Source organism: Bombina bombina, chromosome 3 (assembly GCF_027579735.1).
Source record: "Bombina bombina isolate aBomBom1 chromosome 3, aBomBom1.pri, whole genome shotgun sequence".
In the NCBI taxonomy this organism is placed as follows: domain Eukaryota; kingdom Metazoa; phylum Chordata; class Amphibia; order Anura; family Bombinatoridae; genus Bombina; species Bombina bombina.
Window position 1 is genome coordinate 745,939,588 of NC_069501.1, and position 15,288 is coordinate 745,954,875.

The window sequence follows — 15,288 nt, forward strand, 5'->3', positions numbered from 1 at the left end:
AAAACTTCAAAGCACGAACCACATCAAGATTGTGTAATAGATGTTCCTTGTTAGAAACTGGATTAGGACACAGAGAAGGAACAACTATTTCCTGGTTAATATTCTTATTGGAAACCACTTTTGGAAGAAAACCAGGCTTGGTACGTAAAACTACCTTATCTGTATAAAACACCAGATAGGGTGAATTACACTGCAAAGCAGACAATTCAGAAACTCTTCTAGCAGAAGAAATAGCAACCAAAAACAAAACTTTCCAAGATAGTAACTTAATATCCATGGAATGTAGAGGTTCAAACGGAACCCCTTGAAGAACTGAAAGAACTAAATTTAGACTCCATGGAGGAGCCACAGGTCTGTAGACAGGCTTGATTCTGACTAAAGCCTGTACGAACGCCTGAACATCTGGCACGGCTGCCAGACGCTTGTGCAACAGGACAGACAGAGCAGATATCTGTCCTTTTAGGGAACTAGCTGACAGACCTTTCTCCAATCCTTCTTGGAGAAAGGATAGAATACTTGGAATCTTAATCTTACTCCATGAGTAACCCTTGGATTCGCACCAGCAAAGATTTTCGCCATATCTTATGGTAAATTTTCCTGGTAACAGGCTTTCTAGCCTGAATCAAAGTATCTATCACTGATTCCGAAAACCCACGCTTAGTTAGAATCAAGCGTTCAATCTCCAAGCAGTCAGTTGCAGAGAAACTAGGTTTGGATGTTGGAATGGACCTTGGATTAGAAGGTCCTGCCTCAAAGGTAGCTTCCATGGTGGAACCGATGACATATTCACCAGGTCTGCATACCAAGTCCTGAGTGGCCACGCAGGAGCGATTAGAATTACCGAAGCCTTCTCCTGTTTGATCCTGGCTACTAGCCGGAGGAGAAGAGGAAACGGTGGAAAGACATAAGCTAGATTGATCTACCAATGTCGCCTTGGGATCCCTGGACCTGGACCCGTTACATGGAACTTTGGAGTTCTGACGTGACGCCATCAGATCCAGATCTGGAAGGCCCCATAGTTGAGTTAACTGGGCAAAAACCTCCGGGTGAAGTTCCCACTCCCCCGGATGAAAAGTATGACGACTCAGAAAATCCGCTTCCCAGTTGTCCACTCCTGGGATGTGAATTGCTGATAGATGGCAGGAGTGATCCTCTGCCCATCTGATGATCTTGGATACCTCCCTCATCGCCAAGGAACTCTTTGTTCCTCCCTGATGATTGATGTACGCTACAGTCGTCATGTTGTCCGACTGAAATCTGATGAATTTGGCCTCCGCTAGTTGAGGCCATGCCTGGAGCGCATTGAATATCGCTCTCAATTCCAAAATGTTTATCGGGAGAAGAGATTCTTCCCGAGACCAAAGACCCTGAGCTTTCAGGGACTCCCAGACTGCACCCCAGCCTAAAAGGCTGGCGTCGGTCGTGACAATGATCCACTCTGGTCTGCGGAAACTCATTCCCTGAGACAGGTGATCCTGAGAAAACCACCAGAGGAGAGACTCTCTGGTTTTCTGGTCCATTTGTATTTGGGGAGACAAATCTGCATAATCCCCATTCCACTGTTTGAGCATGCACAGTTGCAGTGGTCTTAAATGAATTCGAGCAAAGGGAACCACGTCCATTGCCGCCACCATTAGTCCTATTACCTCCATGCACTGAGCTATGGAGGGTTGAGGAATGGCTTGAAGAACTCGACAAGTGTTTAAAAGTTTTAACTTCCTGACCTTCGTCAGAAAGATCTTCATTTCTACCGAGTCTATTATTGTTCCCAGGAAGGGAAGCCTTATGAACGGAGACAGGGAACTCTTTTCTATGTTCACCTTCCATCCGTGAGACCTTAAGAACTGATGGTGATCTTTGTGGATAGGAATATGCATGTACGCATCCTTTAAGTCCACGGTAGTCATATATTGACCCTCCTGGATCATTGGTAAAATTGTCCGAATGGTTTCCATTTTGAATGATGGAGCTCTGAGGAATTTGTTTAGGATTTTTAAATCCAGAATTGGCCTGAAAGTTCCTTCCTTTTTGGGAACTACAAACAAGTTTGAGTAAAAACCCAGTCCTTGATCTGCTGTTGGAACTGGGTGTATCACTGGCATCTTTAAAAGGTCTTCTACGCAACGTAAGAATGCCTGTCTCTTTATCTGGTCTGAAGACAAGCAAGACATGTGGAACCTTCCCTTTGGAGGAAGGTCCTTGAATTCTAGAAGATACCCCTGAGAGACAATTTCTAGAGCCCAGGGGTCCGGAACATCTCTTGCCCAAGCCTGAGCAAAGAGAGAAAGTCTGCCCCCTACTCCGGTCCCGGATCGGGGGCTAACCCTTCATGCTGTCTTGGTAGCAGCAGCAGGCTTCTTGGCCTGTTTACCCTTGTTCCAGCCTTGCAATGGTTTCCATGCTGGTTTGGGCTGGGATGCGTTACCCTCTTGCCTAGTGGCTGTAGAGGCAGAAGCCGGTCCGTTCCTGAAATTGCGAAAGGAACGAAAATTAGACTTATTTCTAGCTTTGAAAGGTCTATCCTGTGGAAGGGCATGGCCCTTTCCCCCGGTGATATCTGAAATAATCTCTTTCAACTCTGGCCCGAATAGGGTCTTACCCTTGAAAGGAATATTAAGCAATTTTGTTTTGGACGACACATCCGCCGACCACGATTTTAGCCAAAGCGCTCTACGAGCCACTATTGCGAAACCAGAATTTTTCTACGCTAATTTAGCTAACTGCAAAGCGGCATCTGTAATGAAAGAATTAGCCAACTTCAGGGCGTGAATTCTGTCCATGACTTCATCATAAGAAGTCTCCTTCTGGAGCGAATTTTCTAGTTCCTCAAACCAAAAAGCCGCTGCAGTGGTTACAGGAATAATGCAAGAAATTGGTTGAAGAAGAAAACCTTGTTGAACAAAAATTTTCTTAAGTAAACCTTCTAATTTTTTATCCATAGGATCTTTGAAAGCGCAACTGTCTTCTATTGGTATAGTCGTGCGCTTAGCTAGCGTTGAAACTGCCCCCTCTACCTTGGGGACCGTCTGCCACGCGTCTCTTCTGGGGTCAACAATTGGGAACATTTTCTTAAATATAGGAGGGGGAACAAAAGGTAAACCTGGCTTCTCCCACTCCTTATTCACTATATCCGCCACCCTCTTAGGTATCGGAAACGCATCAGTGTGTACTGGGACCTCTAAGAATTTATCCATTTTACACAATTTTTCTGGGACCACCAAGGGTTCACAATCATCAAGTGTAGCTAGGACCTCCTTAAGTAGGGCGCGGAGGTGTTCTAGCTTAAATTTAAATGCTATGGTATCAGGCTCTGCCTGTTGAGAAATTTTTCCTGAGTCAGAAATTTCTCCCTCAGACAGGCCCCCCCTCACCGCCAAGTCAGATTGATGTGAGGGCACTACAGATAAATTATCCTCTGCGTCTGCTTGCTCATTTTCTGTATTTAAAACTGAGCTTCCTTGGAAAAGCTGGCAGTTTGGATAAAAATGCTGCGAGAGAATTATCCATTACTGCTGCTAACTGCTGCATAGTAATAGCAATTGGAGCGCTAGATGTACTGGGCATCGCTTGCGCAGGCATGGCTGGTGTTGACACAGGAGGGGATAGCGGGCTATCCTCACTACCTTCAGCTAAAGAATCATCTTGGGCTACATCTTTAAGCGTGATTGTACGGTCCTTAAGCTGTTTGGACGCTATGTCACACTTCACACATAAATTTAATGGGGGAACCACCTTGGCCTTTAAACATACAGAACATAGGCTATCTGAAGGGTCAGACATGTTTGACAGACTTAGACAGAACTTCAATGCAATAAAAATTATTTTTGACAAAAACGTTACTGTCTCTTTAAATAATAAAAGTGCACACTTTATTACTGAAACATCAGAAAACCATCAAATAAACATCCGATTTTAATGAAATTTTCACCACAGTGTCTTAATGTTTTGAGAAGATTGCACACACATTTTCAAACCAATTAACCCCTTAATGCCCAAACCGGAGTTAATAACAGAAATTAACCGGTTAAAACACTACAGTCCCATGCCACAGTCTCTACTGTGGCCTTTACCTTCCTTAGGGATTATTTAGGTAGGAAATAAGCCTCTTTGAAGTCCTTTCTGATGCCTCTGGACTCCCCACGTGAAGCTGCATGAACTGCCAAGTGAAAAACAACTGCGCAATTGAGGCGCGAAAATGAGGCCTTCTCCCTCTACATTCCAGAGTGGAGGGGCCTTTCTGACTAGATTAGGTGTCTAAGTAACTGTCAGGCGTAATACTAAACCCATAAGTGTTTCAAAGTCTGAAAAAAACACCTTATTTATACTCCAAACATGCCAAAAGGCAATCGATTTAGCCCACAATAGTGTCAAAAAGCATAGAGCCCTTAATATAAGCCATAATTTTATACAGAGTCGAAGAAAAATGGCTTACCTATCCCAGAGGGGATTTCTGACAGTCTTCTAGCATTACCTGGTCTTGTTAGAAAAATGACTGATCATACCTGAAGCAGTTAAGCCTGCAAACTGTTCCCCCCAACTGAAGTTCTCTGGTTTCAACAGTCCTGCGTGGGAACAGCAATGGATTTTAGTTACTGGTGCTAAAATCATATTCCTCTCAGCAGAAATCTTCATCACTTTCTGCTGCAGAGTAAATAGTACAAGCCGGCACTATTTTAAAATAAACTCTTGATAGAAGAAATAAAAAACTACAACTAACACCACATACTCTTTACCACCCCCGTGGAGATGCTACTAGTTAGAGCGTCAAAGAGAATGACTGGGGGGGGGCGGAGCCTGAGGGGAGCTATATGGACAGCTCTGCTGTGTGCTCTCTTTGCCACTTCCTGTAGGGATTGAGAATATCCCACAAGTAAGGATGAAGCCGTGGACCGGATACACCAATGTAGGAGAAAGTGTGTCACCAACATGAAAATTTGGAAAGCTCTGGTCTAGATGGTACTTCTCTAGGAATGGCTGTTAACGCCGTTAAGGAATTGGCGCCAAGCCCCGCGGTGCCGCATCCACAGTAAATACGGGCTTCAATAAAAAAAATAATCAAAGACATAAGTCCAAAAACGCTCCATCCGCAGTGTCAAGGTGGAGCCTGAGAGCGTGCAAACATATAGGGAACAGTCTGATCAAGTTTGCTGTGATCTAAGCTCTAAAAGCCATGAGGCTAAACTAGACCGATCCTGTGGTGGTAATATCGAGAGTTCTACCACTGCAGGATCGCAGACCTCCCTTACTGCTGTATCTCCCAAAGAAAATGGATCGACTGAGGGCCACTACGGAGCCGCAACTCCAGTACCTATAGGGGCATCTCATCATAGTGTGAGGGGTTATAAATCGCGTACTCTCGCGGTTTTAAAACCGCAGCAATTAATCACGGTTTAAAATCCAAGATTAAACGTGCAGCCCTACTCTATAACAAAGCATACCAAGAGAACTAAGCACAATTTTAAGTTTGAATTTCTACTTAAAATGTCAAAATCAACGACATCCAGAGTAAATCAAAAAGTGAAGTTATGCCATGTGCTGTGTAAATGCAGGAGATAAAAGATTAGTGAAACAACAAAACAAGATAATTCAAACAGTATCACCAGCAGTGTTAGCTGGTAACAGTACAAATATCTGAACCTGTGCATGGTGATACAGGGTACTTCAACAAAATGTTTACTACTCGACATTCTATCATTTTTTTCTCCTGTGCCTGCAGCTTATATCTAAATTTAACACTTTACAGGTGCTGGTTTGTAAAGGTCTACATTTTCACCCTGGACACCACTATCTTGGAGCTCACATTCTTGTACCCTGTGACAAAAGTGGAAAACATTTACAGATGTTGCCAGGTTTTCACAGCTCTATCATGCACTTTGGGTAAGTGCAAACAATACAGAGCAAAAATGATATATTTTGGCAGTTTTTATACACATATAAAAGTTACATGACACACAAAAAAAGGCCATTGCCAAATGTAAATCTCCAGCTCTGTATTGTGCAAGCTAACCTGAAGAACACAGAACCTGAAGCTGTTAAAGCAGCAATGTCACTGACTGGTGAACCTGCACCACTTCTTTAACAGTTAAGAATACCTAAGCTCCAAGATAGTGGTGCTCAATATGAAGCTTGACCAGGAAGGAATTTATCAGATAAGAATAAATTATGTTTTCTTCCTTAATGTGGTGAGAGTCCATGAATTCCTTACTGTTGGGAACAAATACCGAAGCTGTTGAGTCCACAAAGGAAATGGGTGGGAAAAAGGAAAGTCAGGCACCTATTTACCAGGAACCACAGCCTGAAAAAACTTCCTCCCAAAAGCTGCTGCAGCCGCCGAGGCAAACACATCAAAATCATAAAATTTAGGTAAAGTAGGCAAAGATAACCAAGTTGCAGCCTTGCAAATGTGTTCTAATAAAGCCTCATTCTTAAAAGGGACAGTCTACAATAAAATAATTATTGTTTAAAAAGATAGATAATGCCTTTACTAACTATTTCCCAGCTTTGCACAACCAACATTGTTATATTAATATACTTTATAACATTTATATCTCTAAATGTCTACCTGTTTCTAAGCCACTAAAGACAGCCCCTTATCACATTCTTTTGTATTTGCTTTTCACAACAGGAGACTGCTAGTTTGTGTGGGCTATATAGATAACATTGTGTTCACGCCCATGTAGTTATTTAAGATTTAGCACAACAGTACTAAATGCTAGTCAATGTGATCAGGGAGCTGTCAGAAGATGCTTAGGTACAAGGTAATCACAGGAGGTAAAAAGTATATTAATATAACTGTGTTGGTTATGCAAAACTGGGTAATGGGTAATAAAAGGGATTATCTGTCTTTTAAAACAATACAAATTCTATTGTAGACTGTCCCTTTAAAAGCCCAAGACTTAGAAACAGAACAAGCTATAATTTTTGAAGGCGGTGACAGGCCCTCCTCCAAGGAAGCCCTGTAAATCAAACTCTTTAATCATGAAGCTAAGCAAAGTAGGGTTGCACCGATACCAGTATCAGTGCCGATAACAAGTATTTGCAGGAGTACTTGTACTCGTGCAAATGCTCCAATACTTAAACCGATACCTCAAGATCTTACCCATACAGCATCTTGTGGCGTTTTTACAAACTACATGTTCCCATTTCATATTAAGATGGAGTTGAGACTTAACTAAAAAAATTAACTTCTGTTCTGCCAATACAAATTGCTGTTATTTGTTTTATTGTACGTCTGAGAGCAGTGCTCCAAAAGCTGCTACTATACAGCTGGAAGACTACCTGGGAGAGATCTCTGTACCTCGTTCAGACAAACCTATCCTTTACCCCTGGGAAATAAATGTCAATAACCGAGGGGTCCTGAACAGACAGTCTTTATAGGAAGACCTGGTCTCAACCTGCCCCTTACCAGCATAGAATCTGGATCGGGGGTCGCATTTTCATGCCAATTTTGAATTGGAAGTAGCCTTGTTTTGCTTGGATTTATTCCAGACTGGACTGGACGTGGATGTTGTGGAGTCTGACTCCAGAGATGAAGATGGTTTCCGATTTGTGGATTGGTGAAAGGAGTGAAAATGGTTGTCATTTGTACTTAGCTCTAGTTTTTTTTTTTTTATCCTGGGGCAAATACACACACACACACCTATATTTAGACATGTAAATGTATGCAACAATGTTAAAGCACTTTGCCTGCCTTATTTTTTTTCTAACACCTGAGATCTCATATCTTTATATGTTTTGTGTGCAATATTATTATAGAATATTTTTTATTAGATGGTGTTATGAGTAGAAGTGCAAAATATGGTAAATTTCGGTAACACTGCAAGTGCAGACTGTGAAATGTTGACTGGTAGGAGCTTCAAACTTTTGCATAACATTTTTATAAGACAAGTAGCTATATTTGCTCAATAACAAGTGCTGATAAACATGTTAACTGTGATATTTAAAGAGTAGTCATAAGTTTATTGGATTTGCCAACTATCTCCATTCCCAACATTTAATTAGCTCAAATAATAGTAATAATAAGAGTTTTCTTTGCAACTACATACCATTTCTACTTTTTCTTCAAAATCACTTTCTTCACTTTTTATTTCTTCATCAGTTCCTTCGTCACTGTCCTCTGATGAACTACTCAATGCTGCAAGGTAAATATAGCAACTGTTAATTCAAATGTTTTTGTTAAACATTTGCATCATCTTTTGTGCTCTACAACATAATATAAACAGTCTTAGTGCCTTAGAAATAATTTACTTTTAGAACAAACATTCTTTTAAAACACTACATACTTAGAGCTTTGTAGTAAAAAATATTTTGTCACCTAATTTGTAAATGGTTTTATATGGTCAAGAAAGTTTTTTCCTGTCATTTAAAAATTAGACACCTAGAGAGAAAAAAAAAAAACAATTATAAGAAGTCATGACTGACTCAATGCCCAGCACACCTAAGAACGTGAAATTTGGAAGGTACGATGTTTTTATGACATAGGCACCCACTAAGAAAGGATTTTTGGAAAGGACGTCACTATGGGGGTGAATTTTATTATGAAGATACCTATATCTCAAAAAAACAAAGATGTTACAGACGTGAAAATTGGTATTTAGATTCTCCTTTAAAAAGAAACACGTGTTTTACCATTTCCCAAAAAATCTATTTAAAGGGGGTAAATGGGGGAGGTGAGGAAACCTATAATTTAACCCCTTAATGACCGAGGACGTGCAGGGTACGTCGTCAAAAAAAAGGCAGTTAATGCCTGAGGACGTACCCTGCACGTCCTCGGTGTGGAAAGCAGCTGGAAGCGATCCTGCTCGCTTCCAGCTGCTTTCCGGTTATTGCAGTGATGCCTCGATATGGAGGCATCCTGCAATAACTTTACATGGCCATCCGATGCAGAGAGAGCCACTCTGTGGCCCTCCCTGCACCGGACATCGATGGCCGGTATCGTTGGTGGGTGGGAGTCGACTTGGGAGGCGGGTGGGCGGCTATCGGTGTATGTTCTGCCATCAAGGGGGGCGGGATCGGAGGCGGGGGCGCGCGCGGGGGCGGGATCGGAGGCGGGGGCGCGCGCGGGGGCGGGATCGGAGGCGCGCGGGAGCGCGCACGTGCACGGAGGTTGGCGGGTGGGCGCGTGCACGGGGCGGGAGCGGGTGGGAACCGCTACACTACGGAAAATACTGATAGGATATTGATAGGAAAAAGGGCCCAATCTTGTTTGTGCAAAAGCACAAAAATAGATCGTGGAGGGGTGGGGGGTTGGTTTTGTGTGGGGGGGAAGCTACACTACAGAAAATTGTAATAAAAATAAAAAAAAACCATATTTTCTTCTAAACTGGGTACTGGCAGACAGCTGCCAGTACCCAAGATGGCGCATATTAAGTTAGATTGGGAGGGTTATAGAGCTGTTTGGGGGGGATCAGTGAGGTTGGGGGCTAAGGGGGGGATAGTACACAGCAGCATATGTAAATATGCTTTTTAAAAACACAAAAAAACAACAAATATAGCTTTTATTTTAGTACTGGCAGACTTTCTGCCAGTACTTAAGATGGCGGGGACAATTGTGGGGTGGGGGAGGGAAGAGAGCTGTTTGGGAGGGATCAGGGGGTCTGATGTTTCAGGTGGGAGGCTGAGCTCTACACTAAATGTGATATTAACCCTGCAAGCTCCCTACAAGCTACCTAATTAACCCCTTCACTGCTCGCCATAATACACGTGTGATGCGCAGCGGCATTTAGCGGCCTTCTAAATACCAGAAAGCAACGCCAAAGCCATATATGTCTGCTATTTCTGAACAAAGGGGATCCCAGAGAAGCATTTACAACCGTTTGTGCCATAATTGCACAAGCTGTTTGTAAATGATTTCAGTGAGAAACCTAAAATTGTGAAAAATTTTACGTTTTTTTTTAATTTGATCGCATTTGGCGGTGAAATGGTGGCATGAAATATACCAAAATGGGCCTAGATCAATACTTGGGGTTGTCTACTACACTACACTAAAGCTAAAATTACCCCAAAAAGCTCCCTACATGCTCCCTAATTAACCCCTTCACTGCTGGGCATAATACACGTGTGGTGCGCAGTGGCATTTAGTGGCATTCTAATTACCAAAAAGCAACACCAAAGCCATATAAGTCTGCTATTTCTGAACAAAGGGGATCCCAGAGAAGAATTTACAACCATTTGTGCCATAATTGTATAAGCTGTTTGTAAATAATTTCAGTGAGAATCCTAAAGTTTGTGAAAAAATTTGTGAAAAAGTGAACAATTTTTTTTATTTGATCGCATTTGGCGGTGAAATGGTGGCATGAAATATACCAAAATTGGCATAGATCAATACTTTGGGATGTCTACTAAAAAAAAAATATATACATGTCAATGGATATTCAGAGATTCCTGAAAGATATTAGTGTTCTAATGTAACTAGAGCTAATTTTGAAAAAAAAATGGTTTGGAAATAGCAAAGTGCTACTTGTATTTATGGCCCTATAACTTGCAAAAAAAGCAAAGAACATGTAAACATTGGGTATTTCTAAACTCAGGACAAAATTTAGAAACTATTTAGCATGGGTGTTTTTTGGTGGTTGTAGATGTGTAACAGATTTTGGGGGTCAAAGTTAGAAAAAGTGTATTTTTTTTCAATTTTTCCTCATATTTTATAATTTTTTTTATAGTAAATTATAAGATATGATGAAAATAATGGTATCTTTAGAAAGTCCATTTAATGGCGAGAAAAACGGTATATAATATGTGTGGGTACAGTAAATGAGTAAGAGGAGAATTTCAGCTAAACACAAACACCGCAAAAATGTAAAAATAGCCTTGGTCCCAAACGGACAGAAAATGGAAAAGTGCTGCGGTCATTAAGGGGTTAAAAAACAAAATTTATGCTTACCTGTTAAATTTCTTTCTTTTGCGATGTACCGAGTCCACGGATTCATCGTAACTTGTGGGATATTGTCCTTCCTGACAGGAAGTAGCAAAGAGAGCATCACAGCAGAGATGTCTAAATAGCTCCCCCCTTTACTCCACCCCCCAGTCATTCGACCAAAGGCCAAGGAAGAAAAGGAGAAACTATAAGGTGCAGAGGTGACTGAAGTGTACATAAAAAATACTAAAATAGACAGGGCGGGCCGTGGACTCAGTACATCGCAAAAACATAATTTATGCTTACCTGATAAATTCCTTTCTCCTGTAGTGTAGTCAGTCCACGGGTCATCCATTACTTATGGAATATTTCTCTTCCCAACAGGAAACTGCAAGAGAATTACCCAGCAGAGCTTGCTATATAGCTCCTCCCCTCACCTGTCATACTCAGTCATTCGACCAAGCATACGAGAAAGGAGGAACCATAGGGTACAGTGGTGACTGGAGTTTAATTAAAATTTAGACCTGCCGTAAAAACAGGGTGGGCCGTGGACTGACTACACTACAGGAGAAAGGAATTTATCAGGTAAGCATAAATTATGTTTTCTCCTGTTAAGTGTAGTCAGTCCACGGGTCATCCATTACTTATGGAATACCAATACCAAAGCTAAAGTACACGGATGAAGGGAGGGACAAGGCAGGAACATTAAACAGAAGGAACCACTGCCTGAAGTACCTTTCTCCCAAACACAGCCTCCGAGGAAGCAAAAGTGTCAAATTTGTAAAATTTTTAAAAAGTGTGAAGCGAAGACCAAGTCGCAGCCTTGCAAATCTGTTCAACAGAGGCCTCATTTTTAAAGGCCCAGGTGGAAGCCACAGCTCTAGTAGAATGAGCTGTAATCCTTTCAGGGGGCTGCTGTCCAGCAGTCTCATAGGCTAATCGTATTATGCTACGAAGCCAAAAAGAGAGAGAGGCAGCCGAAGCCTTTTGACCTCTCCTCTGTCCAGAGTAAACGACAAACAGGGAAGAAGTTTGACGAAAATCCTTAGTTGCCTGCAAATAGAATTTCAGGGCACGGACTACGTCCAGATTATGCAAAAGTCGTTCCTTCTTTGAAGAAGGGTTAGGACACAGAGATGGAACAACAATCTCTTGATTGATATTCTTGTTAGTAACTACCTTAGGTAAGAACCCAGGTTTAGTACGCAGAACTACCTTGTCTGAATGGAAAATCAGATAAGGAGAATCACAATGTAAGACAGATAACTCAGAGACTCTCCGAGCCGAGGAAATAGCCATCAAAAACAGAACTTTCCAAGATAACAACTTGATATCAATGGAATGAAGGGGTTCAAATGGAACGCCTTGAAGAACATTAAGAACTAAGTTTAAGCTCCACGGCGGAGCAACAGACTTAAACACAGGCTTAATACTAGTTAAAGCCTGACAGAAAGCCTGGAACTTCAGCCAGACGTTTGTGTAGAAGAATAGACAGAGCAGAAATCTGTCCCTTTAACGAACTAGTAGATAAGCCCTTTTCTAAACCCTCTTGTAGAAAGGACAATATCCTAGGAGTCCTAACCTTACTCCATGAGTAACACTTGGATTCGCACCAATGTAAATATTTACGTCATATTTTATGGTAAATTTTTCTGGTAACAGGCTTCCTAGCCTGTATTAAGGTATCAATAACCGACTCCGAGAAACCACGCTTTGATAGAATCAAGCGTTCAATCTCCATGCAGTCAGCCTCAGAGAAATTAGATTTGGATGTTTGAAAGGACCCTGAATTAGAAGGTCCTGTCTCAGAGGCAGAGACCACGGTGGACAGGACGACATGTCCACTAGGTCTGCATACCAGGTCCTGCGTGGCCACGCAGGCGCTATCAGAATCACCGAAGCTCTCTCCTGTTTGATCTTGGCAATCAAACGAGGAAGCATTGGGAATGGTGGAAACACATAAGCCATGTTGAAGACCCAAGGGGCTGTCAGAGCATCTATCAGCACCGCTCCCGGGTCCCTGGACCTGGATCCGTAACAAGGAAGCTTGGCGTTCTGACGAGACGCCATGAGATCCAGATCTGGTTTTCCCCAACGACGAACCAGTTGAGCAAAGACCTCCGGATGAAGTTCCCACTCTCCCGGATGAAAAGTCTGGCGACTTAGAAAATCCGCCTCCCAGTTCTCCACGCCTGGGATGTAGATCGCTGACAGGTGGCAAGAGTGAGACTCTGCCCAGCGAATTATCTTTGAGACTTCCAACATCGCTAGGGAACTTCTGGTTCCCCCTTGATGGTTGATATAAGCCACAGTAGTGATGTTGTCCGACTGAAATCTGATGAACCTCAGAGTTGCTAACTGAGGCCAAGCTAGGAGAGCATTGAATATTGCTCTTAACTCCAGAATATTTATTGGGAGGAGTTTCTCCTCCTGAGTCCATAATCCCTGAGCTTTCAGGGAATTCCAGACTGCTCCCCAGCCTAGAAGGCTGGCGTCTGTTGTTACAATCGTCTAATCTGGCCTGCGAAAGGTCATCCCCTTGGACAGATGTGGCCGAGAGAGCCACCATAGAAGAAAATCTCTGGTCTCTTGATCCAGAGTTAGTAGGGGGGACAAATCTGAGTAATCCCCATTCCACTGACTTAGCATGCACAATTGCAGCGGTCTGAGATGCAGGCGCGCAAATGGTACTATGTCCCATTGCCGCTACCATTAAGCCGATTACTTCCATGCACTGAGCTACTGACGGGTGTGGAATGGAGTAAAGGACACGGCAAGCATTTAGAAGTTTTAATAACCTGGCCTCTGTCAGGTAAATTTTCATCTCTACAGAATCTATAAGAGTCCCTAGAAAGGGAACTCTTGTAAGTGGTAATAGAGAACTCTTTTCCACGTTCACCTTCCACCCATGCGACCTCAGAAATATCTCTGTATGAGACTTGGCAGTTTGAAAACTTGACGCTTGTATCAGAATGTCGTCTAGGTACGGAGTCCCCGCTATGCCTCGCGGTCTTAGTACCGCCAGAAGTGATCCTAGAATTTTTGTAAAGATTCTTGGAGCCGTAGCTAATTTCGAAGGGAAGAGCTACAAACTGGTAATGCCTGTCTAGGAAGGCAAATCTCAAATACCGGTAATGGTCCTTGTGAATCGGTATGTGAAGGTAGGCATCCTTTAAGTCCACCGTGGTCATGTACTGACCCTCTTGGATCATGGGAAGGATGGTTCGAATAGTCTCCATTTTGAATGATGGAACTCTTAGAAATTTGTTTAGGATTTTTAAGTCCAAGATTGGTCTGAAGGTTCCCTCTTTTTTGGGAACCACAAATAGATTTGAATAGAATCCCTGCCCGTGTTCCGTCCGCGGAACTGGGTGGATTACCCCCATTAGTAAGAGGTCTTGTACACAGCGTAGAAACGCCTCTTTCTTTGTTTGGTTTGCTGATAACCTTGAAAGATGAAATCTCCCCCGTGGAGGAGAAGTCTTGAAGTCCAGGAGGTATCCCTGGGATATGATCTCCAACGCCCAGGGATCCTGGACATCTCTTGCCCAAGCCTGGGCGAAGAGAGAAAAAGTCTGCCCCCCACTAGATCCGTTTCCGGATAGGGGGCCCTCTCTTCATGCTGTCTTGGGGGCAGCAGCAGGTTTCTTGGCCTGCTTGCCCCTGTTCCAGGACTGGTTAACTTTCCAGCCCTGCCTGTTTTGGAGCGGAGGAAGTTGATGCTGCTCCTGCCTTGAAGTTACGAAAGGCACGAAAATTAGACTGTTTGGCCTTTGATTTGGCCCTGTCCTGAGGTAGAGCATGGCCCTTACCTCCCGTAATGTCAGCAATAATTTCTTTCAAGCCGGGCCCGAATAAGGTCTGCCCTTTGAAAGGAATATTAAGCAATTTAGATTTAGAAGTCACGTCAGCTGACCAGGATTTAAGCCATAGCGCTCTGCGCGCTTGGATGGCGAATCCGGAGTTCTTAGCCGTAAGTTTGGTTAAATGCACAACGGCATCAGAAACAAATGAGTTAGCTAGCTTAAGTGTTTTAAGCTTGTTCATTATTTCATCCAATGGAGCTGAGCGAATGGCCTCTTCCAGAGACTCAAACCAGAATGCTGCCGCAGCAGTGACAGGCGCAATGCATGCAAGGGGCTGTAAAATAAAACCTTGTTGAACAAACATTTTCTTAAGGTAACCCTCTAATTTTTTATCCATTGGATCTGAAAAGGCACAACTATCCTCCACCGGGATAGTGGTACGCTTAGCTAAAGTAGAAACTGCTCCCTCCACCTTAGGGACCGTCTGCCATAAGTCTCGTGTGGTGGCGTCAATAGGAAACATTTTCCTAAATATGGGAGGAAGGGTAAAAGGCACACCAGGTCTATCCCACTCCTTGCTAATAATCTCTGTAAGCCTTTTTGGTATAGGAAATACGTCAGTATACA

At 42.8% G+C, this 15,288-nt stretch overlaps 1 protein-coding gene across 2 annotated transcripts in view; it reads right to left on the reverse strand.

The window, feature by feature from the left end:
- MSL3 (MSL complex subunit 3) overlaps positions 1-15,288 on the reverse strand; it is a 199,092-nt gene that overhangs the window by 156,838 nt on the left and 26,966 nt on the right. For both annotated transcript variants that reach the window (XM_053707590.1, XM_053707591.1), the window contains one exon: positions 8,046-8,134. In XM_053707590.1, the coding sequence (XP_053563565.1) occupies positions 8,046-8,134 (89 nt within the window). The remainder of the gene's footprint in view (positions 1-8,045; positions 8,135-15,288) is intronic.